Below are 24763 nucleotides of genomic sequence, written 5' to 3' on the forward strand. Positions count from 1 at the left end.
GTAAATGTTGGTGTTTCAGAGATATCTGTTTCTGTATCTGTCTACATTGCAAAACAGAACCCTTCTTCAGGGCAGGGATTGTGTTATATTCATTTATTATTTAATGCAACCCTAGCACAAATCCAAGTATTTAAGATAGTTGTTATGCAGTAAATACTAGAATGTAAATGATTGGGTGAGGCTCTTAATTAAGACTTTGTTCATACTTTTAAAAATGATTATTCTCAATTTTTTCCTAGGAAATCTTTTGTTGATTATATTTGTGAGTTATTTTGGAACCAAACTGCATAGACCTATAATGATTGGCATTGGATGTGTGGTTATGGGCTTAGGCTGTTTCTTAAAATCACTACCTCATTTCCTCATGAACCAGTAAGTACTCCAGTCTGATAATTTTGGGTGGTCAAATTTCACTTGCAGGAAATGAAGTTGCACTTTCCTCTCTAGGAGCAATGCTTTCCAACAGCATAGGGCACTGTAATGGGAAGGGGAAGATGCACATTCTGTTCCATCTGTCTATTTGGTGATCTTGGCTGCCTCACTTCCACTTAAGTGGTCAGTTTTGTCAATTTACACAATGGGGATTTGGAACCTTTTCTTGTGGAGTTGAGTCTGGTGAAAAGATTCTCAGGACCAGCCCAAACTTGGGATTATTCCCTTCTCAGGACCATGTAAATACTTCTAATTAATAATGAGATTCTGCTTAATTGCAGATCACCAAGAGACAGAGCAGTCTGAAGGCTGATTTTTCTTTTAATTTTTACCGAAGTAACTATGTACAAAGTCATAAAAATAAAAACTATTACAAAAAAGCTTACATTGACAAAAAGTTCTCCCTTGTCACTTATTACTGCTTTCCAGAGGCAAGCGCTTATAACTTTTAGCTCTTTGTTGTATTTGCCACCAATTTCTTTCTTTTTTTTCTGTTTTTTTTTTATTATTTATTATTATTTTTTTGAGACAGTCTTGCTCTGTCACCCAGGCTGGAGTGCAGTGGTGTGATCTCGGGTCACTGCAACCTCCACCTCCCAGGTTCAAGCAACTCTCCTGTCTCAAGCCTCCTGAGTAGCTGGGACTACAGGTACCATGCCTGGCTAATTTTTTGCATTTTTAGTAGAGACGGGGTTTCACTGTGTTAGCCAGGATGGTCTCGATCTCCTAACCTCTTGACCCACCCGCCTCGGCCTCTGTTTTTATTTTTGTTGAGACAGTCTCACTCACTCTGTCGCCCAGGCTGGAGTGCAGTGGCGCCATCTCCCGGTTCACTGAAACCTCTGCCTCCTGGGTTCAAGTGATTCTCCTGCCTCAGCCTCCCGAGTAGCTGGGATTATAGGTGCATGCCACTACACTCAGTTAATTTTTGTATTTTTAGTAGAGATGGGGTTTCCCCAAGTTGGCCAGGCTGGTCTGGAACACCTGGGTTCAAGCAATCCGCCCACCTCGGCCTCCCAAAGTGCGGGATTACAGGCATGAGCCACCTGGCCCAGCCTTGCCTCTGTATTTCTAACTAAATGTTATTCTATTAGTTTTGAATCCTGGCATACCCTGCTTTACTGCATTTCACTTTATTGCACTTTGCAGATATTGCATTTCTCACAAATTGAAGGTTTATTGCAACCCTACGTTGAAGATTAGAATCATTTTTCCAACAGCATGTGCTCACTTTGTGTCTGGGTCATATTTGATAATTATTGCAATATTTCAAACTTTTGCATTATTTTTATATCTGTTATGGCGATCTGTGATTAGTGATCATTGATATTACTAATGTAATTGTTTTGATGTGCCACTAACTTATGCCCATTTAAGATGGTGATTTATTTATTTATGTATTTCTTTTTAGAGATACAGTGACGCCCAAGGTGGGGTGTAGTGGTGCGATCTCACTCACTGTAGCTTTGACCTCCACAGGCTCAGGTGATCCTCTCACTTCAGCCTCTCCAGTGGCTGAAACTACAGGCACGTGCCACCATGCCTGGCTAATTTTTGTATATATATATATTTTTTTTTGGTAGAGACAGGATTTCACCATATTGCCCTGGCTGGTCCTGAACTCCTGGGTTCAAGCAATGCGCCTGCCTCAGACTCTCAAAATGTTGGGATTACAGGTGTGAGCCACCGTGCTGGTCTTAAGATGGTGAACGTAATCAACAAATGTTGTGTGTGTTCTGACTGCTCCACTGACCAGCCATTGCCCCATTTTTTGCCCTTTCCTTGGGCCCCCTTATAACCCTAGATACAAAAATATTGAAATTAGGCCAATTATTATAATAACCCTATTGTGGCCTTCAGGTGTTGAAGTGAAAGAAAGAGTTGCACATTTCTCACTTTAAATCAAAAGCTAGAAATCATTAAGCTCAGCGAGGAGGGCAAGTTGAAAGCCAAAATAGGCCCAAAGCTAAGCCACTTGCACCAAATAGCCAAGCTGTGAACACAAGGAAAAAGTGCTATTTCAAGGAAGACACAAATGATTAGAAAGTGAAACAGTCTTATTGCTGAGACGGAGAAAGTTTGAGTAGTCTGAACAGAAGATTAAGCCAGCCACAATATTCCCTTGAGCCAGAAGAGCAAGACTCTCTCTTCTATTCTACGAAAGTTAAGAGAGATTAGGAAGCTGCAGAAGGAAATTTTTAAGCCAAGAGAGGTGGGTTCATGAGGTTTAAGGAAAGAAGCTGTCTTTATAACATAAAAGTGCAAGGTGAAGCAGCAAGTGCTGATGGAGAAGCTGCAGCAAGTTATCCAGAAGATCTAGCTAAGTTAATTGATGAAGGTGGCTGCACTAAATAACAGATTTTCAATGTGGATGAAACAGCCGCCTTCTTCTTCTCCTTCCTCCTCCTCCTCTTCTTCTTCCTCTTCTTCTTCTTCTCCTCCTTCCTCCTCTTCTTCTCCTTCTCCTCCTCTTCCTCCTCCTCCTCCTTCTTCTTCTCCTTCTCCTTCTCCCTCTCCTTCTTCTTTCTTCTTTTTGAGATGGAGTCTCATGCTGTTGCTCAGGCTGGAGTGCAGTGGCGTGATCTCAGCTCACTGCAACCTTTGACTCCTGGGTTGAAGCGATTCTCCTGCCTCAGCCTCCTAAGTAGCTGGGATTACGGGCGTCTACCACCACGCCCGGCTAGCATGATCTCAGCTCACTGCAACCGTTGCCTCCTGGGTTCAAGTGATTCTCCTGCCTCAGCCTCCCAAGTAGCTGGGATCACAGGCACCTACCACCACGCCCAGTTAATTTTTGTATTTTTTGTAGTGACGGAGTTTCACCATGTTGGTCAGGCTGGTCTCAAATTTCAGACCTCAGGTGATCTGTCTGCCTCGGCCTCCCGAAGTGGAAACAGCCTTCTTTTGAAAGAAGATGCCATCTCGGACTTTCAGAGATAGGGAGGAGAAGTCTTTTCAAAATATTACTGCTAATTGACAATGCATCTAGTTGCCCAGGAGCTCTGATGGAGATGTACATGGAGATGAATGTTGTTTTCATGCCTGCTAACACAACATCCATTGTGTGGCCATAAATCAGGAGTAACTTGGACTTTCAAGTCTTATTATGTAAGACACACAGTTTGTAAGGATATTGCTGTTATAAATAGTGATTCTTCTGATGGATCTAAGTAACATAAATTGAAAACCTTCTCGAAAGAATTCACTATTCTACATTCCACTAGGAAAAGGAGAGGAGGGCAAAATCTCAACATTAACAGGAATTTTGAAAAGTTGACTCAAATCCTCTTGGATAACCCTGAGGGGTTCAAGATTTCAGTGAAGGAAGTCACAAGACTTTAGTGGAGGAAGTCACTGCAGATGTGGAAAGAGAAAGAGAACTAGAATTTAAGATGGAACCTGAAGATGTGACTTAATTGCTGCAATCTCATAATAAAACTTGAATAAATGAAGACTTTCTGTTTATGGACAAGCAAATAATGTGGCTTCCTGTGATGGAATCTACTACTGATGAAGAGCCTGTGAAAACTGTTGAAATGACAACTAATGTTTTAGAACATTACACAAAGTTAGGTGATAAGGCAGCAGTAGGGCTTGCAAGGATTGACTCCAATTTTGGAAGAAGTTCTACTGTGGGTAAAATGCTATCAAACAGCATTATGTGTGGCTGGGCGCGGTGGCTCACGCCTATAATCCTAGCACTTTGAAAGGCCAAGGCGGGCGGATCACGAGGTCAGGAGATCAAGACCATCCTGGCTAACACGGTGAAACCCCGTCTCTACTAAAAACACAAAAAAATTAGCCAGGCGTGGTGGTGGGCACCTGTAGTCCCAGCTACTCAGGAGGCTGAGGCAGGAGAATGGCGTGAACCCGGGAGGCAGAGCTTGCAGTGCGCCGAGATCGTGCCACTTGCACTCCAGCCTGGGCGACATAGCGAGACTCCGTCTCAAAAACAAACAACAACAACAAAACAGCATTATGTGCTACAGAAAAAACTTTTGTGAAAGGAAGAGTCAATTGCCACAGGAAACTTCATCACTGTCTTATTTTAAGAAATTTCCACAGCTCTCCCAACCTTCAGCAGCCGCTACCCTGATCAGCCAGCAGCCATCAACGTGGAGGCTAAAGCCTCTACCAGCAGAAGATTATGACTCGCTGAAGGCCCAGATGATTGTTAGCATCTTTTAGCAATAAAACATTTTCAATTACTGTGTGTACATTGTGTTTCAGACATAATGCTATTGCACACTTAATAGGCTACAATATAGTGCAAACATAACTTTTATATGCATTAGAAAATTTAAAAAATTCATGTGAGTTGCTTTATTGTGTTATTCACTTTATTGTGGCAATCTGGAACCAAACGTGCAATGTCTCTGAGATATGTCTATACATTAGTGTTACACAATATGTATTGAATTCCTACTATAAAATCATTTTTACTATTTACATTTGTATAATTATGTAAATCTTTTTTACCACTGAACCATGCGCTTATCATTCTTTACTTATATAACTTTTTATTTTCCCTAGATTTAATAATTACCTCATTATATCATATGGTTAGCTTTCTTTGTATTGTTCACGAATTCATCACCAAATTCTCCACTGGTAGGGCAAATGTCTCCTCAATATTCTTATCCATATCACAGTGTATTATTTTTGTCTTGGAGATTCCTCACATATCACTTTCAATTCTCCATCTGCAATCTGAACTTGGAATTCTCTAGGCCTGCTGCATTGCTATTTCCTTGGTATTTTCTCTCATTATTATCCTTGAGAATTTGCTTTTTACCTGTTTCATACATTCAGTTATTCATTTTCTGGGATGTCATGTCTCCTGCTTTCCTCTTTCCTCTTCACTTGTTTTTGTGAAGAAAATAATCTAGTAGCTTTCCAAGAAAGTATACAAGAGAAATATAAAATGTAAGACTTTGTATATCTGAAAATACTCCTATTTTACTCCCATATTTGATTGTTACTTTGGCTTGGATAAAATTCTAGATTGGAAATATTTTCCCTAGGGATTTTGAAGACATTTCCCCCAATGTTTTCTAGCTCTATCTAACACTTGTAATCAAGTGTTATTATTCAGAATCCTATGCCGTTCTAATCTCTGTGATCAGTTTTCTTTCAGTGGAAACTATTGGAATTTTCTTTTAAGCTCCAAGTCCAAAATTCATGATAATTGTCTTGGTATAAATCTGTCTCCTCCATTGTGCCAGGAGCCTTCAATCTGGACATTTGGAAAAGTTACTTTTGTTATTTCTTTGATAATATCTCCCCTATACCTTCTTTCATAACACTGTTTTCTCTTTCTAGATCTTCTATTACTTGAATATTGGACATCCTGTATTAACCTTATGTTTTTCTCATCTTTTATCCCTACTTTTTTGTCCTCTTGTCTTCTTGTTACTTTCTGGGAGATTTAACTTTATTTTCCATGCCTTTGAATGGCTTTCTAGCTTATGCTACCACATTTTTAATTTTCAAGGGCTCTTATTCTTTGAATGCCCCTTTTTAAGGAACATACTATTCTTTCAAGAATGCATTATCTCTTCCCATCTAAATTTTGTTCATCTTTCTTCTTGGTCTCTGGCTCCTCCAAGTGTACCATTTTTTTATTTGTTTGTAGCTGTCTTTACTGTTACAGACTTCTCTCATATATCTGGTGGTTGTTTGTTATCTATTCACATTTAAGAGGGAAGAATAACAACAACAAGAAGCCAGCTGGAAGTTCTGTAAATATGTGTAGGACTTGGTTAAAGGAGGACTTCTTTGTAGAGTGATTATGCAGGGACTGGCTGTTTCGCACATGGCTCAGAATTGCAGATAACCTGTTATCCTAGACAGGAATTCATCAATCTGTTCCTTGGGAGGCAGAAGCTTAGCTACCAGCCAAATGGAAGTTGGAATCTCACTGTTTAATATGTAGATATGTAGTTTTTTTTAACTTAATACCCCCAATTTTTTTGTATTGCCTTTCTATGCTCAGTGTGCCTCTCCAGACTCTGGAGTCAATGAACATTTTCAGTTGGAGTGGCAGGGGATGTCTCTGGGAGTTGAATGTTTCTTAAACAAACTTTAAACCAAAATGTTTGCACTCTTATTGTTTTGGATCATACTCACTTTTGCATTTAAGTATCTTGCCTGAATGTTCCTGGGCTTTGCAGCATTGCTTCCTTGCAGGCACTTACAGTTGCACTTCTCATATCTTTTATTTCAGTGACCACTCAGTTACCTGCTTTTCCATTTTGAAAATCTTGTTGAGCTCTCTTTTATTGTAAAATTCCCTATTTTTTTTATCCTTGTGGAATCATGCCTTTTCCCATTCTGTTTGAAAATCTATTTATCGTCATTTTGCTGATGCTTTGGGAATGAATAGACTTTGAGTTATTGGATTTTTAGTGGATAAATTAACAAAACATATTTTCTCTTTTAAAGCATTTTTGAAGGGATCAGAGTTTCTAAGCAGAGTCTTTCCTTTTCTTTTATTTCTTAGCCTATCCAAAACAAAGTCAAGTAATATTCAGCTACTGTATACATTTCTTTCTACCACCTGCCAAAGGTGTTATTTCCTTGAGGTTGTCATGTCTCATAGGATTGTGAGTATGGAGACAGAAGCCTTTGTCTATAGTTCACAGCCAAACTCTTTGGGCATCACTGAGCAATTGTTCTAAGGGGAAGGTATTTTGAGCCTTTTTATTATATCCTATAGCACAGAAATTAAGACTATCGGTGGCATCCAAGCATAACACTCTAGCTTTTGTAGAACTCAGAAGGGCAAGTTTTCTTCTGGCTACCTTATTTAATAGAAACACAGAAAACAATCCAGCATTATTTCTAACAAAGAGAGACTTCACTGAACATACTTTGAACATACTTTTCTTTTTCCATCTTACAGCATGTAATTTACTTTCTGAGGAAAAGCATGTGGATCTTGTGGTAATTTGCTTAAATTAAATGGTCATAGTTTATTAATCCATTTGTTCTTATGAGAAGAGAAAAAGTCTACATTATGTGTCATGGTGATTGAGATTCTCTTAAGGCCTCTCATTATGATGGACAAATATTTTGGTTTTTTTAGGGGTTTATGAAACGCATGGAGGAATTATTGTAGGGTTTCTCAGAAACTGGAGGTTTCGCTTCTTCTGAGCAAACTTTAGAGAATGCCAAGTTGAAGGCTTGTTTTGTTGTTATTCCTTCCAAAGCATTTATCTTCTTAATTATGCATTATTGAATGTCACATTTTTTAAAGTTTGTGTTCCTTATCTCATAATAATTATATCCAGGAAATCATAACCTAAAAATCAAAGAAGGTTGATATTTGATAATCTAAAGGTAGATCATCCACAGGCAGATTATTGAAAGCTAAGTATAAAACGATTGTACATTTACTGAAAGTGGCAAGTTTTTTGATGATATTAACTTATGATAACTTGGATGCCAAGGATGAAAAGCCATTTTTACTGGATTTGGATATTGTGTTGTATGGGAAGCAGAAGGTAACAATCTGCACATTGCCCACATTGTCCTCATTACTTTCTTAAAATAAACTCATTTTCCCTGTGTTTATACAGATATGAATATGAATCTACAGTTTCAGTTTCAGGCAACTTGTCCTCAAACAGTTTCTTGTGTATGGAAAATGGAACCCAGATTTTAAGACCAACGCAGGATCCATCAGGTTGTCTACTTCATTGTATTGACTTTTGTTCAGCGAACTTATAACTAAACACTTTCTGCTGAGGGGCTTGAATGAGATATTGATTGAGTTAGATAAATAAACAAAGGTATGTTCTCTCTCCAGGAACTTCCAAAGGAGTTACAATGGGCAATAAGAATAGCTAATAATAAAGAATGTTATTTTTCTTATATTTGAATGTATTTATTGAGAGTTCCTTGTTTATTTATTAACATGTTATCTAAAAATGAGTCAAAGGGCCGGGTGCAGTGGCTCACGCCTGTAATCCCAGCACTTTGGGAGGCTGAGACGGATGGATCACCTGAGGTCAGGAGTTCGAGACCAGCCTGGCCAACATGGTGAAACCCCACCTCTATTAAAAAATACAAAAATTAGCCAAGCATGGTAGCAGGCACCTGTAATCCCAGCTACTCAGGAGGCCGAGGCTGGAGAATCGCTTAAACCCAGGTGGCGGAGGTTGCAGTGATCCAAGATTGCGCCATTGCACTCCAGCCTGGGCAACAGAGTGAGACTCTGTCTCAAAAAAAAAAAAAGTCAAAGACATCTATCCAAGGACCACTGTTAAGTTCATCCCACAGAGGAAAACATCTTAGAAGGATGGATTTATGCTGATGATTTGGTGTATATGATTATGTAAATAGGAACTAGAGACAGAAACAAAATTCAAGAGATTTGTGTTCTATCACTGATCTTTAATAGCAGGGAAAACAGGCAAGTACGCTATAGTTCTGACTTACTCTATTCCCTTTCTATTGACTTAGGAACTTGTCTTTCTGCTCTTTTTTTTCCCCCTCTACTGGAGACAGTGCTTTAAAATTCTACACAATAGCAGTGCTTCTTTCAGCTTCTGGTAGCCCTAGGCACCAATGTACTGGCTTCTGCCCCTTCTGTCCCTTCTGCTAAGAGACTTGTATAATCTTCTGGTTATACTTGGTCTGGAGATGACTCTGATGAGTCAACATTTTTACGGGGACATTTTTATTCTGGATTCATGTTCGTGGAAATTGCAGTAGTCCACAAGGGCAGGAATTTCATGACCATCATTGAGTCAGGAAACCAAAACAGTTTCAAAAAGTTGAAAAATATCTGTCTCAGAAGAAGCCAAAGAACCCCCATGGGGGAAACAAAGGAAAACAATGGCATTAACAGTGGCCTGTGTTCTCTTCCTGAGCTGGCTATTGCCAAAGACTGACCCAGGTGCTAGTCGGCTTCATTGTGGATATAGCAAAACCTTCCCATTCTGGTACATCTCCAGGAAGGTGGATTGATGCTTTCAATTTTGCCCTAGAATAGGCCTAGAGTTTGCCTGTGATCTCTAGACACAAATCACTTTGTGCATCACACAAAAAATCTGAATACCTAGAAATAGAGACTATTATTTTCTGACTGGAAATAACAGAGAGATAGCACTCACAAGAAATTCCTGGACCCAGCTGTGGTCAGGACCTCACAGTCTCACCTGGCCAATTTATAGGAGGTGAGAGTGCATTGTCCTTCACGTCCCTGAAAACGGGACTCCACAGAGCTTCCTCACAGCTTACCAGCTATTTTGGCTTAGAACATAGATGGCAAAGAGATTTACAGAATCCTTCAGAGATCTCCCTATCTTTCTCAGTTTCTATTCCCTTTGGTCTAGTCTTTGTTACTCTACTAAGCAGCTGCGGCTCCAAAGATTGGGGTGGATTTCTGTATTGAAAGTTATTTGGTGGTTACAGTATACAACATGCTCTATAGAGAACCTATGATGATTACCCAGTTAAATATTTTTAGTTTCTATGAAATAATTAGAGCTGTAGAGAATTCACACTTTAGCGAACTTTTGTTTAAATCTTATAAATATAGTACCAATTCTAGAGAAATATATTTTTGTCTCCCCAAAGTTGGGTAGGAATGGGGAAGCACTTGTAGCAGCTGAATGAGTCCAGGAGTTGTGGAGAAACTGAATCTTTTTGATTTTTAATGTTTGCCAATTTCTGTGGTGTAACACTGCTATGAAACTACCAATGAGGTGTCGCTGAACACTGAGTTGGGAGGAGGTGTGTATACTCATCTCTCCCAACTCAGTAGGGACTGGCTCCAGCATATCACTTACACTTGTCCATAGTCAAGTCCACTGTCAGAAAATGCACTAGGGGTGCCCTGAGAAGTCATTTTTGGAATAGTAATATAAATCATTGACAAGGGGCCATGGTCATGTAACTGTGAAATGCCTACAGAAAACATAGAATTAATATTACTGACACTTTATTGTCAAAGCGCTAATGTCATGTCTTTTTTTTTTAAATGCAGAGTGTACAAAGGAAGTTAAATCATTAATGTGGGTGTACGTGCTAGTAGGCAATATTGTACGTGGAATGGGTGAAACTCCCATCCTGCCTTTGGGTATTTCCTATATAGAAGATTTTGCCAAATTTGAAAATTCTCCTTTATATATTGGTAAGTATGGAAATCTACCTTAGCTTCTTTTCAGGGCAATATGTTCCTTGAGGTTAGAAATTAGTTATATTTTTGTAGTCTTAGTGATTTCCACAATGATGAGTAGAGTGTCTTGGCACAGTTGGCCTTCCATAAAAGTTTGTTGAATGGAGATGAGATATGCTAAATGACAATGAGCCACTTTGTTAATAAATCTACTTTCTACTATTGGAAATACCACAAGTCTAGTGCCCCTGGAGGTGACCCTTTCATTTGCTTGGCACCACACTACATCCAATCTGTTAAGAGATTTGCAAATGTTTTCTCTAAAATGTTCTGTGCATTCAAAACCTTTCTCGCTATTTTCACTACCTCTGTTTTTGTTGAGGTTCTCATTACTTTGTCTGTAGGTTCTCTTTATTAATTATTTTCTCTTCAGAATTTTATTTTCTCAGTTTTTAAGAAACATTCTTGCAATATAATTTTTCTCAAGCATTGTTTTAATCATGTCTTCTCTACTATATTTATGACACAAATAAGCTCCTCATTTATTAAATCTGATCTGTCCACTTATTACTCATGGCTGTGCATGACATTCACTTACTTAGTTTCTATACAGTTTCTCTTCTTAATGATCTCTCCATATAATCAGGCTTCTTCATATTTTTCACAAATACATCTTCATCTTTTTGTTTATGTTTCTTGAAATTACCATTTTAAAATCCATGTAGGTCACCTGGAACAATAGCCAACTTAAGACCCACTTTCTTGTGCTGCCTTCCAATCTCTGAAATATTCTTAATTTATTATGCATGACTTGCTTATATTTTTTGTTATTCTATCAATAGTTGGTCATAAACTCATAACGTTTAGTATAGGGACATTTTGCCATTAATGTATGTAGGCATATCTTTTAAAAACTAAAAAAGTCAAAGAGGGTGAGAGAAGATGGAAATGATTACACATAATCCAGATGGATGAAAATATTGAGGGATCATTAACCCAAGTGACTTTTCACACATTTTGGCAACTCATTAATTTTGCAATAATCTTTTTCAGTGATTTTCTAGTCAGTCCTTTTAACTTCCTTCACGAACTTATATTAAAAGAATGCAAACACTCTCCTACAATAAATTAACAAACACCTTGCTATGATGTCTATTTCTTTATTCAACAAATACTAGGGTGTATTATATGTAAATGTAGCTGTGATAATCTCTATACATATTAAAATGAGGATGATGTGGTCCACACAAGGTTAGTAAATAAAGAACTACATAATTATTAGTACTATATATATATAGTGTGTGTATATATATGTATATACATATATAGTGTGTGTTCATGTGTGTATCCATAACCAAATAACTATAAATCAAATAGCTCTACACCAAGAAAACAGTTCCATGTGTGGCTCTGGAGTTTAGAAGAGAATATAAAAACTAGGTTAAAAGTTGGAGAATTGACCAGGTGTGGTGGCTCATGCCTGTAATCCCAGCACTTTGGGAGGCTGAGGCGGACAAATCATCTGCGGTCAGGAGTTCGAGACCAGCCTGATCAATATGATGAAACCCCGTCTCTACTAAAAACACAAAAATTAGCCGAGTGTGGTGGTATGCGCCTGTAATCCCAGCTACTCAGGAGGCTGAGGCAGGCAGATCATCTGAGGTCAGGAGTTCAAGACCAGCCTGTCCAATATGATAAAACCCCATCTCTACTAAAAGTACAAAAATTGGCCAGGTGTGGTGGCATGTGCCTATAATCCCAGCTACTCAGTAGGCTGAGACAGGAGAATCACTTGAACCCGGGAGGTGGAGGTTGCAGTGAGCACTCCAGCCTGAGCAATAAGAGTGAAACTCCATCTCAAAAAAAAAAAAAAAAAAATGGAGAGTTAATAAATGAAATCAAGAGGGAGAAATAAGGTTGCTTTGGAAGAACATATATATACTGAGAGATATTAGGATAAAATACTGGGAAAGACTTTTACTTAGTAAATAGAATAGGAGAAAGGAAAATCAAAGAAGGAATACTCATAAGAGCACAATGAAACAGTACATGTATAGTTTAATGAAACTCTTAGGAAGAAATGTAAAAAGAGGAGTTGGCCAGCAATGTCAAATAACCTAGAAAGCTAGGAAGATGAAGACCAAAAAAGGACACTAAATTAGTGACAAAGAGATCACTGGGGCTACCTGAGAGTATTTGGAGGAGAATGTAAAAGGATTTGAGTAAAGTGAGTGAGAGGTGAGGAAGCAGAGGCAGAGAGTATAGTGAAAGGAGAGAAAGCAGGGTGGATTTGAGATTTTGTAGAATCATTGGCTATGGGGAAATTGAACGCGCACGAGAGGGAGTATTTGGTAGAGCAAAACCTTAGAGAAGATAGAAGGGGTTGGAACCAAGAAGTTAGGTGTGTATAGGGTGGGTTCTCCAAGAACCATGGAGAAGGCAGAGATAATAGGCAAAGCCAAATTTTGAAGTGAACAGGAAGAATGTTGAAGAAGCTCATGTCTGGATTTTCAGAGATCAGGGAGAGTTCAGCATAGGTTCTGAATTGTAGACAAGTGATGAGACAGCTGATGATGAAATTTTAATGGATAAGAATTCAAGTGAAGACAGATAGGACTGATGGACATGGAAAATAAAACTGTGGAAGTAAAGGAAGGAGAACATGATAAAATCAAAGGCTTGTATCATATAATAATAATGAGGACATAGCCAGAAGGAAGTTTCAAGTTGCAGATCTGAGAGTGAAACTTGAGGAATGTGCCATGAGAAATCCATTATAAGATGGTATTGCTTTAGAATTCCTCCCAAAACATGCCTGTGGGATGAATTAACAGGACCTTGGTTATATCACGACCTAGTCAACGGCATGATCCCAGCTGGGACTGCCTGTGCTACTACAGCAAATCTCTACCTGTGACCCAGCATGAAAGGGAATTTGGAGGCCGGGGAAAGTGGCTTTAAATTATGAGGCTTCTTTTTCAACATTTACAGAAACAACCATCATTTATATGTACATCAAGCTTAACTTTCATATAAATTGTATATCTAGTCAAAAGTATCCAAGGCAAAAATATTCAATCTTCAGGCTTTTCATAGACCTAGAACTCTTTATGTGGGCATATAACTGTACTATAACCTTATACTTTTATTTATTTTTAGGGCTTGTAGAAACAGGAGCTATTATTGGTCCTTTGATTGGACTTTTGCTGGCATCATTCTGTGCAAATGTTTATGTTGACACTGGATCTGTGAACACAGGTAATTCAATAAAATCTATTTGTACAGTGTCTAGACTATACAAAGCATCTCAGGTATGTTATCATATATAATCATGGCCTTACTTGACCTTCAATTTGATAAATGATCTCTACTTTAAAAGTGAGAAACTCTAGTGGAGGAATTTAAATAACTTTTCAAATATTCCAAACCAGAAAGCAGTAGAGCAAAATAAAATGCTAATCTGACACAGAATCACATGCTATTTCTAGTGCACTTCAACTATATTTCTTGGTTTTACAAAATTTAAGCATGTAGGTTTGAATTTATTTCAATTAAGCAATCATTTGTTGATGACAAAATAGAACTTTAAGCAATCATTTCTTGATGATGAAGTAGAACTTGTAGCTGTTTAGTTAATACCTGCTTTTAAATCCCTTACATGATAGACAGATAACCAGCCTAATTTATTACTAGACAATATTATAACACCACATATTATTAGAAAAATTTTATCAGTGTCTGAATTATAAGCCAATTTTATAGTTGGTTGGGACCCGATAATTCTAATTTTAATAATTTTCTATAGTTCATACAGAAAATACTGACTTAAGCTAATAACAGTGTGTGTATTTTTTTACAGATGATCTGATCATAACTCCCACTGACACTCGTTGGGTTGGTGCATGGTGGTTTGGCTTTCTGATTTGTGCAGGAGTTAACGTGCTCACTGCCATTCCTTTTTTCTTTTTGCCCAACACACTTCCAAAGGAAGGACTAGAGAATAATGCTGACATCATTAAAAATGAAAATGAAGACAAACAAAAAGAAGAGGTCAAGAAGGAAAAATATGGAATCACTAAAGGCAAATATACATATTCTAAATACTATGAAATTGACCTTTTATTTCATATAGATATGTCTGTATTTTAGTCTAACACTATGATATGCTATGCTGTGTTGAGACAATTTGTCATCAACAGTCACCAGTCAAGAATACCTAACTAGTCTGATTCTTCCTATGGTACTACTTGAAAATAAATATTATAATTTGGAAGCTGAAATATTTCAGATCAGCATTTGTGTAAACTTTTATGTCAGTCTTGGCATTCTCCTCTCTCTCTCTCTCTTTCATATATATATACACACACATATATATGTACACACACACATATATATACACACATATATGTACACACACATATATACACACACATATATGTACACACACATATATACACACATATATACACACATATATGTACACACACATATATACACATATATATGTACACACACATATATACACATATATGTACACACACATATATATGAGAGAGAGGAGAGAAAGGATCATGTATATATATACACACGTGTATATATATATACACATATATGTGTGCATATATATGTGTGTATATATGTGTGTGTGTGTATATATATGTGTGTGTGTATATATATATATATACACACACACATATATATATGGTCCCATTTGCTCAAAAAACCGATTTTACAGAGAACATAGGTTGAATTGAAACAAAATGAACAAGCAAATTTAAACTAAGAACAAAAGTAGGAAAAAGTATACTCTAATCTTAATAGGTAGTAGAGTTTTGTAACCAATGTGTTAGTTTAACGAAGAGCTTCCTGGAAGTCCTGGAAGTTAAATCAGAAAGAAAAAAAAAAAACCATGATCAGTGACCCACCTCTCTACACTTGGTAGAGAGAAGAATAATAATTTATAAACAGAAGCAGTTCTCCAAGGAAGAAATTGTAAAACAATTTAAAAATGATCATAAGATATATGATACAGGTAATATTGAGCCACATAGTGGTTTTCCAGCAAATGAAAGGGTAAATTGCATGTAACATTTTTTTTGGTACAGAACCTCAATAAAAGCTCAAAGTATAATTTACAGAAGGTTTTTCTGTGGGAAACTAAACTAAGATAGCCTAAGTATTTAGTACTCAAGAGCACTGATGCTCAAACTTGGCTGCACATTGGAATCACCTAGGAAATTTTAAAAATGATTGATGGCTGAAAGTTCTGTAGTATTCCCAAAAGGCCAGATTTAATTAGTGTGGATGTGTGGCCTGGCTATTGGAACTTAAAAATGTTTATTTGATGGATGGTGAGGGTCTCAGTTTTCTGTCAAATGGGGATAATAATAGTACTTACTATAGAATTGTTGTGTGAAGGTAAAAGACATTCTAGCACACATTATTATTAATACTGATACTAGTGTTAGTACTTTTATGTTGTCATTGTTGTTTCTATCATCACCCATAAGTTACAATGTCAATTTGCATAGAATTTTTCTTAACAATTGTAAATTCTCTTAAATCATAATTGAGCATAATTTAATACATCTTTGGTCATTAGGAGCCAACTCAGAATCTTGCAAATTCTCAGAATCATTCTGATGATATTAAAAACTCTTCTTAAAGGATTGTTATGGACTGATAGACCTCTTGCGGTCTGCAAGATCAGTTCTATTTTCAAAATTAGGAAAGAGCTTAGCTTGTTGCAAGACATAGAAAAGAAACTTGTGCTACTGAAACTCATCTATTAGGACAGGGATGTCAACAAACATGGGTGACTTAAAAATCTTCAGATAACTCTCTCTCTCCTGTCAGGTACCCTATTCATAAATATAAATTTTACAATTATAACTCATTTATTTGCATTAATCTGTGTGTCCTCCTCTTCTAAATTGTTTATTTATTGAAATTTTGTTCCAGAATGAATTGTGAGCAGTTTATTAAGCAAACCAAGATTGTGCAAAATAAGAAAGTCAAGACAGAGAACATGTGGACAGGAAAAGTGAAAGGAAATTAAAAGTGAGAACTTGAGCCTGAATGGTAGCAGTGTGACCAAGAACATTTACTAGAAGCAGGCCACACATTACTAGAGGCAGGCCACACATTACTAGAGGCAGGCCACACATTACTAGAGGCAGGCCACACATTTGGCTCTGTGCTTTTTCTAACAGGAATCATTTTTTATTAAATCATTTACATAGTCCTTAGAATGTACCAAATGAATCAGCATCTCTGAGGGTGGGACCTGGATGTTGGTATTTTAAAAAATATCTCCAGGTAGATCTTGCTGAGAACCAATGGCAGAACCACTGAAACTGTTGTTCTGAAGAAGCAAAAAAAAATTCCAGATACTTGAGAACATTCATATCTCATTAATTCCCACATATCTTTATTTCAAATGTTCAGGGAGTGATAAAATAAATATTTGTGTGAAATCTTCTTTATCAACTTGATTTTCCTCCAGACTTTACAGAACAAGCATCTTTCATTCTAATGAGCTGTAGAAAAAAGAATATATTAATAGAAGAACAAAAGGTTAGTAATAAAATGCTGTGGACGTAGACAATATTTTGGTCACTTTGTAGTTTTGCTTACTGATCTTTAAGACTCAACAGTGACTTATTGAGGGCAAAACTATTGTGTTCTGATCCCTACCCAGTCAGCTACATCACTGACTTCCAGAAGCCACCAAAACATTGCTATGACTTCAGCTTTCAAGGGGAAAAAAGAATTAGCAAACAATACATATTACAAAATAGTAAAAAACATAATTTGTTGAGGAGGTGGATGTTTCAGGAAAAGCCAGTCACAAAATGCAAAGCCAAGTTCGTTTGACACAGTTGTCATTCTTTCATTTCAGATTTTCTACCATTCATGAAAAGTCTTTCCTGCAATCCAATTTATATGCTTTTCATACTTGTAAGTGTGATACAGTTCAATGCATTCGTTAACATGATCTCCTTCATGCCTAAATACCTAGAACAGCAATATGGAATATCATCTTCAGATGCAATCTTTCTAATGGGTATGTTTGTTTTTCTCTGCCTTACTAGCACACTTTTCCCCCCACGAACAGTGTGATGGCGGGTGTAGCAAACTCCTAAGTTGAAGTCTTTTAGGATATTTTTTGTCTCTGGTGGATTTCTTCCTTCTAATCTCAAAAAGAAAGAAAGAAAGGGTAGGGAAGGGAAGAGGTCAGAAATTCCTTGATTTTCTTCTCTCTGAAGTCAGAATGTGAATTCATAATATTAATGCAAATATTTGGGAGTGCAAAAATTACATATTTTCAGATAGGATTCTGCATTTTACTACCAAATTTTACTCTTTTTGGTTCCAGTTCAAGGATTCTATGTTCCTCCTAATTTAATTTTTTGGTCCCCCTAGTGGTTTTAGGTGTCTCTGCAGCCACACACATTCGGCTTTTCCTGCAACCACACTAACCTCAGTGGTTTTAGCCTAACTTGGGTTTTTCCTGGGATCTTTCCACTGTTTTGAAAAGTCAGTATCCCAGGCTACTTGTATCCACACTACCTAAAGTGCTTGTGAAAGCTTCAAATACCTGGGGTTCCCCCTCACACACACTGAATCAGACTCTAGGGCGTGGGGCTCTGGAATGGATTTTTAACAAGCTCTCTCAATAATATGATTCGGGGAGCCAGATGCTCACATTGTATAGATGGAACCTAGGGCTATCTTCTCCTTTTTCTATTCTTTTTTTTCACTTATTGGGAAGGGTTCGGAGAGGAAGAGTGCTGGCCAGTAGCAGCAAGACATGAAATGTAAATACACCTGACAGCAACAGGCTCAGCAAAGTGACTCTCTAAAGTACCTTGAACTGGGTGTGGTGGCTCATGCCTTTAATTCCAGCACTTTGGGATGCTGAGGACTGAGGATCACTTGAGGCCAGGAGTTCAAGACCAGCCTGGACAACATAGCAAGACTTTGTCTCTGCAATTTTTCTTTTTAAATTAGCCAGGTGTGGTGTTGTGCACCTGTAGTCCCAGCTACTTAGAGGGCTGAGGTGGGAGCATCTCTTAAGCCCAGGAGGCTGAGGCTCCAGTCAGCTATGATCATATCACTGCACTCCAGCCTGGGCAATAAAGCAAGATTCTGTCTCTAAAAAAAGAAAAGAAAAAGCACTTTGAAAGGAGTCTAATTCTTCACAACCAAAGTGAGGATAGGTAACTGAAAAATTGTATATATATATTCTCACTACACAGAATAGAGGGTAATAAATGAATAAATTACTGGCCAATTTTGACTTGCCACTTCTACCTGGATCCTAAGAAAAGAGATTTTTTTCATGATCTCTGCCTATAAGAAATTCACAAGCTACTGCAATGAGTTAAATGAATGATAATATAATAACAAGAGTCTCCCAAAATATACTTCCCCATTATGGGGGCATTTCAAAATCTCCCTGTGGGTAATGTGTAACTAAGTGGGGATAAAATTAAATCATTCTTCTTCACTATGAGTTGGACCTAATAGTTACTTATATAAGGCATATTACATAAAAGTGATAACATATTTGTTCCTTTGGTAAGTCATTTTGTAAATAATATTTTATTTGCATTTATAGGTATTTATAACTTACCTCCAATATGTATTGGATATATAATTGGTGGTTTAATTATGAAGAAGTTCAAGATTACTGTCAAACAAGCTGCCCACATAGGATGTTGGTTATCCTTACTTGAGTATCTTCTCTATTTTTTATCTTTTCTCATGACTTGTGAAAATTCTTCAGTTGTTGGAATAAATACCTCTTATGAAGGGTATGTTGTTTTCTAATGAATGTGAGAATCTTTCAACAAATGCTTAATATGATATTTTTTACAATGGCAGTGCATGATCAGATCATTTTCTTATTGGAGTTAATGATAGTAATCCATGCTTTTCTTGTATCTTTCCTCCATCTGTCAATCAAAAGCCAATCTATCCAAGCTCTAGGCTTATTAATGAGGTTGGGAACATATCACAGGGTGAGTGAATTTATGATTGTATGTGCATGTGAGTGTGTGTGCATGATTGTCTTTGTGATATCCGAGTAGACATTATCCTATGAAAGAAACTACCTACAGTTTCAGGTTGTATTAAAATACGTTATCCATATATCTTATACTCCCATAACTGAGTAAAACTAAGAGTTGATTATACAGTCAAAATGGCCTTTATATGTTCCCCCAATGGGCTTAAGTTTGGCATAACTAAATCATAATACATGATAAATTAATTAATACATAATTCATATATTTCATTTATATTGCTATGTCTAAAATATTGAATAGTTTCATATTTTGTATTTTAAAGGTTATCTGGGTTTTACTGAAATGTTTTCCATAGTGATGTACATTAAAAGAATTCACCTGTAGGGCGTATTTTGACAATCAAGCTATCAGTTAAAATGAAATAAAGAACATCCTAAAATGTTTTTTCAAAATTATCAAGGTTTATTAGATTAATTTCAAATGTAAAATTGTAATATAATTTTACATATGCTATTTGATTTGAGACTCATAAGCTTCATTTAAGATAAGCGTTATTATCTCCACTTTACAGATTAAATTGAGATTCAGAGAGATTTAATGATAAAAGCAGTTCATTTCAAATCTCTTCAACCACATCAATATAGAAATGGATTTTAAAATTGGAATAAATTGTAAAGATTGCCTCCATCTCCAATGATGATGATTCCCAGACAGAATGTGTAGAAAGTCGCACTGTGATCTAGTCTGAATGTAGTCTCTAAACTGCTATGCAAGTGCTCTTTCAATCATATTACAAGCACTGGTCACTTTTTATATTAGTAGAATGTATTTCTTTAATTCGAATACCTATGTTTCTGGAGCTAAATGTATTATCTATATTACAAATGGAACTTTCAGATTTTTATCTTCATGCTAGTCCTGTCTTGCTATTTGCTACCTAATGGATGAATCACAGAGATTAGTTCATCTTCATCTTTCGAGATCTAATAGTATGTGAAAACATGACTCCACATGGTAGGCACTCAATTAATGCTTGTTTATTGCCTATATATTCTTCTGAGATAAATCATTGAAAGAGTGGCTATGTGGTCATCAAAGCAGGTCTCTTTTTATACCAAAGCTATAGTAAACAGGTCACACATTGATGACTGGAAAATTTCTCTTTCTATTCATGGGAGGAGAGGAAATCTAACTGGGGATTGAGATGAAAAGAAGAAAAAAAGGATTGAATCCTCTTTTAATATCTATGGCATTATTTTAAATCACTTCAGAATTCCACAAGATTTATATGTGGAAAATGACATCTTTGCTGATTGCAATGTGGATTGCAACTGTCCATCTAAAATATGGGATCCTGTGTGTGGAAACAATGGCTTGTCATATCTGTCAGCTTGTCTTGCTGGTTGTGAGACATCCACTGGAACGGGAATAAACATGGTAAGACATCCTACTTGACAGAACTTTTTTGAGTTGCATTGGTACTTCCCAACTATGAACTGGGGCTATATTTAATAAAAGTAAAATTAGTGTTTCCTCAAAACCAAATTACTTTTTTTGTATGTGGAAAAATAACTCTATGATGATCACTTGATTACCTTTTATTTCCCAGATCTTATGTGAAACCTCCATAGCATCTGAACAGTGATCTGAAATTTCCAAGAAGTTTATATTATTACTCAAATAATTTGGGTTGTAAATACTCTGGACTAAAAAAATTTTATCATTGAAATAAAGTTGGTGGTTTTGATTTCAATTGTCCAGCTAATTGCTTTGCTATATACATATATATACATATTTTTTTCTGTGTATATGTATGGATGTGCTTTCTGTGTTTTTCACATTCTGACAGTTCTTTGAGAATTTAGAATTAGGAATGTTCTCTCGCCTCTAAGATATCGCAATATAATATAACAACAATTGTAATCTTAATATGATATTTGTTGGTGATCAAAGTAAACTATAAATTTTGATTCTTATTAAGACCTGGAAACATGTAACAATTCAAAAAAGGTTGACAATTCTTTTTTTGAAAGAAACTATTTCTTTTCTTTTCTTTTCTTTTTTTTGAGATGGAGTCTCACTCTGTCGCCTAGGCTGGAGTGCAGTGGCATGATCTCGGCTCACTGCAACCTCCACCTCCCAGGTTCAAGCGATTCTCCTGCCTCAGCCTCCTGAGTAGCTAGGATTACAGGCACACGCCACCATGCCCGGGTAATTTTTGTATTTTTAGTAGAGACGGGATTTCACCATGTTGGTCAGGCTGGTCTCGAACTCCTGACCTTGTGATCCGCCTGCCTTGGCCCCCCAAAGTGCTGGGATTACAGGCGTAAGCCACTGCGCCCTGCTGAAATAAACTATTTCTTTTGAAGCAAAGCTTTGTTTATTTGTAAGCATCTAAATATTTCAGTTGAGCACTCTGAAACAGATTTTGTTTGTCCAATGTAGTGTTGTATCAAAACACTGTTTTAAAAAGTGTATTAGCTGGGCGCAGTGTCTCACACCTAGGAATCCCAGCACTTTGGAAGGCAGAGACCGGTGGATCATCTGAGGTCAGGAGTTCAAGACCAGTTGGCCAACATGGTGAAATCCATCTCTGCTAAAAATACAAAATGTAGCTGGGAATGGTGGCAGGCGCCTGTAGTCCCAGCTACCCCAGAGGCTGGGGCAGGAGAATCACTTGAACCTGGGAGGCAGAGGTTGCAGTGAGCCGAGATCGCACCACTGCACTCCAGCCTGGGCGACAGGGTGAGCTTCTGTTTCGAAAAAATAAATAAATAAATAAAATAATAAAAAAGTGTGTCTTTAGGGTAACTTATTAGCTATTACAAATTTACTATTCATATTTAGAAAAATATACCGTTTTTCTGAAATCACCCTTCCAGTTTTGTTATATGCTGTAATCTTGAGAGACATCATAATGGAGATGGAGTAAAGGGAACAAGCAGTCTCCATCTTGATCCAACTGGCTGTGTAGAAAATGTTTAAAATTTGTGTTCAAGATTTTTATTTATTAGTATAATATGTTCTTTTTTGGCAGGTGTTCCAAAATTGCAGCTGTATTCAAACATCAGGAAATTCATCTGCAGTTCTTGGGCTGTGCGACAAAGGACGTGACTGTTCCTTGATGCTCCAGTACTTCCTAATCTTGTCAGCGATGAGCAGTTTCATTTATTCTTTGGCTGCCATACCTGGATACATGGTTCTCTTGAGGTACAAAATTATTTTCTTTATTTAGATTTTTTTGGGGTCATTTATTAAGGTAGCTTGTTCTAAGAAAGTCACTCAGGACTCAGTATCTAAGAACTCAGTGCTCTAACGTACCATTTATTAAGGGTTTTGTATTAAGCATTGTTGAATTTCACAAAATTTTAAAGTTAGCAATGCACATGTTCATCTGCTGGCATTTCACTCCTATTCCTCACTATTTTTCTTCCTTATTTCTTAGAGTTAAATGAGTGGACCGCTCATTTTGTGACAAAAGAGACACATTTATATCTTAGGGTAGGCCGTATAAAATGGCCATTTTGATAGGTAAAGAGTGGGTGCCTAGCAGCCATTTCCTAGGGTTCAACCTATAGGACAGCAGTGCAAAGCTGTCAGAAGCCCCCATCTCGCTAAGGTCACTTGATCTTTCTGAGCTCCATTTTTCTTTAATAATAATGGGCATAATAATAAATACTTGGCTCTCTTACAAGGCTACTGTGAGACATCAATGCTGAAAGACTTTCTAAAACTAGGAAATTGCAGAGCTAGTTTTCAAATTTAGGTATATTAAATAAATCTTCTTTCAACTACACCAGTCTTTGTGCCTAGTAAACAATCCTGAACATAGTTTGCATTTTTTCTCTCTTTTTCTTCTTCTTTTGGAGCTCGAAAGTAGAGTTAAGTTAATCACAATGCTCAAGTCATAACACATTATCATCATAGGCCAGTGCAAGGATTCTCTCTTATTTTACTTCATTTATTTATTTATTTATTTATTTATTTATTTATTTATTTCTATTCAATTCCCTACTTCCAGTCACCATAGCTGCTCACTTAAGTATGAGAGATAGATGTCATAAATATGTATTTCCTTTGTAAAATATTAAAATTTTTTGTGTGCATATGTTTTTATATTCACACCAATGGTGGTGTGGTATTAAGTCTTGTTCTGATTCATAAGGTAGATGCATAGATAAATTCACCAGTCCTATTTAGAGTAATTTTTATATCATCACTGCATGAGAGTTGGAATTATCTAACTTTGTGATGTTGACTAATCCAATGGGTGTAAAATACTAATGATAGCTCATTGACGTGTCAATATGTGATGTCCTGATATACTGAGCTTAAGCATCTCTTCAAATAACTTTGTAGCTAAAAGTTATTCATGATGCTTATTCAATTTATTTTACCCATTTTACTCATTATATTTCCTGCATCCTATGTTTTTCTTGATGAATTTGATGATTACTATGTAAACTACAGATATTAATGTAATACTGTTTATATGATACAATTATCTTCACTTAGTCTGTCTTCTTTCTTTTAACTTTTACAGTGCCATTTATGAAATGAAATCCTAAATTTTGTTGTACTAAAATCTAACAAGTTATCTTAGTGTTTGTGTATTTGGAAGAGAGGTCACATTTTTAAAATTGCTTCCACATTTCTAACTTATTAAAATATTCCCTTAAATTTTATTCCCCCCTAGCTTTCCAGCTTTACCTTTTGCATAGTTTTTTAAGCCATCTCAAATCTATTTTTATATGTGGTTTAAGGGACATAGATATCCAGTGTTATTTTTCTCCGAATAATAAAGTTGTTTTCCAAAATCATAGCGTATATAATACGTCCTTTTTCCTTTGATTTGTGGTGCCACCATCTCAAGTTTTTATATAACATGAGTCTATTTTTCATCCTTATTCTGCTCCACAGATTTATTTGCCTGTTCTCATACCAGCGTCACCTTGATTTAATTACTTTGGCCTTGCAAATGTTAATATCTCATATGGTAACTTTTCCTCACCCACCTGCCATCTTCACTTTTCCTTTATTCTTTCATTCTCAAACTGATTTTGCTGTCTGTGGATCTTTATATCTTCATAAGAATTTTGACTGAGTTTGTGTAGATTCCATAGATTACTTGGAGAAAATCTGACATCAAATATTTTTGAACATGTAATATCCT

General features: G+C 36.6%; 1 protein-coding gene across 10 annotated transcripts in view; it reads left to right on the forward strand.

Moving 5' to 3' along the window:
• The window catches only part of SLCO1A2 (solute carrier organic anion transporter family member 1A2), a 135580-nt gene that overhangs the window by 89014 nt on the left and 21803 nt on the right, over positions 1 to 24763 (forward strand). For 8 of the 10 annotated variants that reach the window (XM_055095869.2, XM_055095870.2, XM_057299488.1 and 5 more), the window contains 9 exons: positions 240 to 372; positions 8013 to 8119; positions 10427 to 10573; positions 13718 to 13816; positions 14418 to 14639; positions 17460 to 17624; positions 19182 to 19377; positions 20862 to 21027; positions 22628 to 22800. In XM_055095869.2, coding sequence (XP_054951844.1) covers positions 240 to 372; positions 8013 to 8119; positions 10427 to 10573; positions 13718 to 13816; positions 14418 to 14639; positions 17460 to 17624; positions 19182 to 19377; positions 20862 to 21027; positions 22628 to 22800 — 1408 coding nt within the window. Of the gene's footprint in view, positions 1 to 238; positions 373 to 8012; positions 8120 to 10426; positions 10574 to 13717; positions 13817 to 14417; positions 14640 to 17459; positions 17625 to 19181; positions 19378 to 20861; positions 21028 to 22627; positions 22801 to 24763 lie in introns of those variants that run through there. The other 2 variants (XM_055095873.2, XM_055095874.1) reach the window with 2 other exon arrangements.

Source organism: Pan paniscus, chromosome 10 (assembly GCF_029289425.2).
Source record: "Pan paniscus chromosome 10, NHGRI_mPanPan1-v2.0_pri, whole genome shotgun sequence".
NCBI classification, from domain to species: Eukaryota; Metazoa; Chordata; class Mammalia; order Primates; family Hominidae; genus Pan; species Pan paniscus.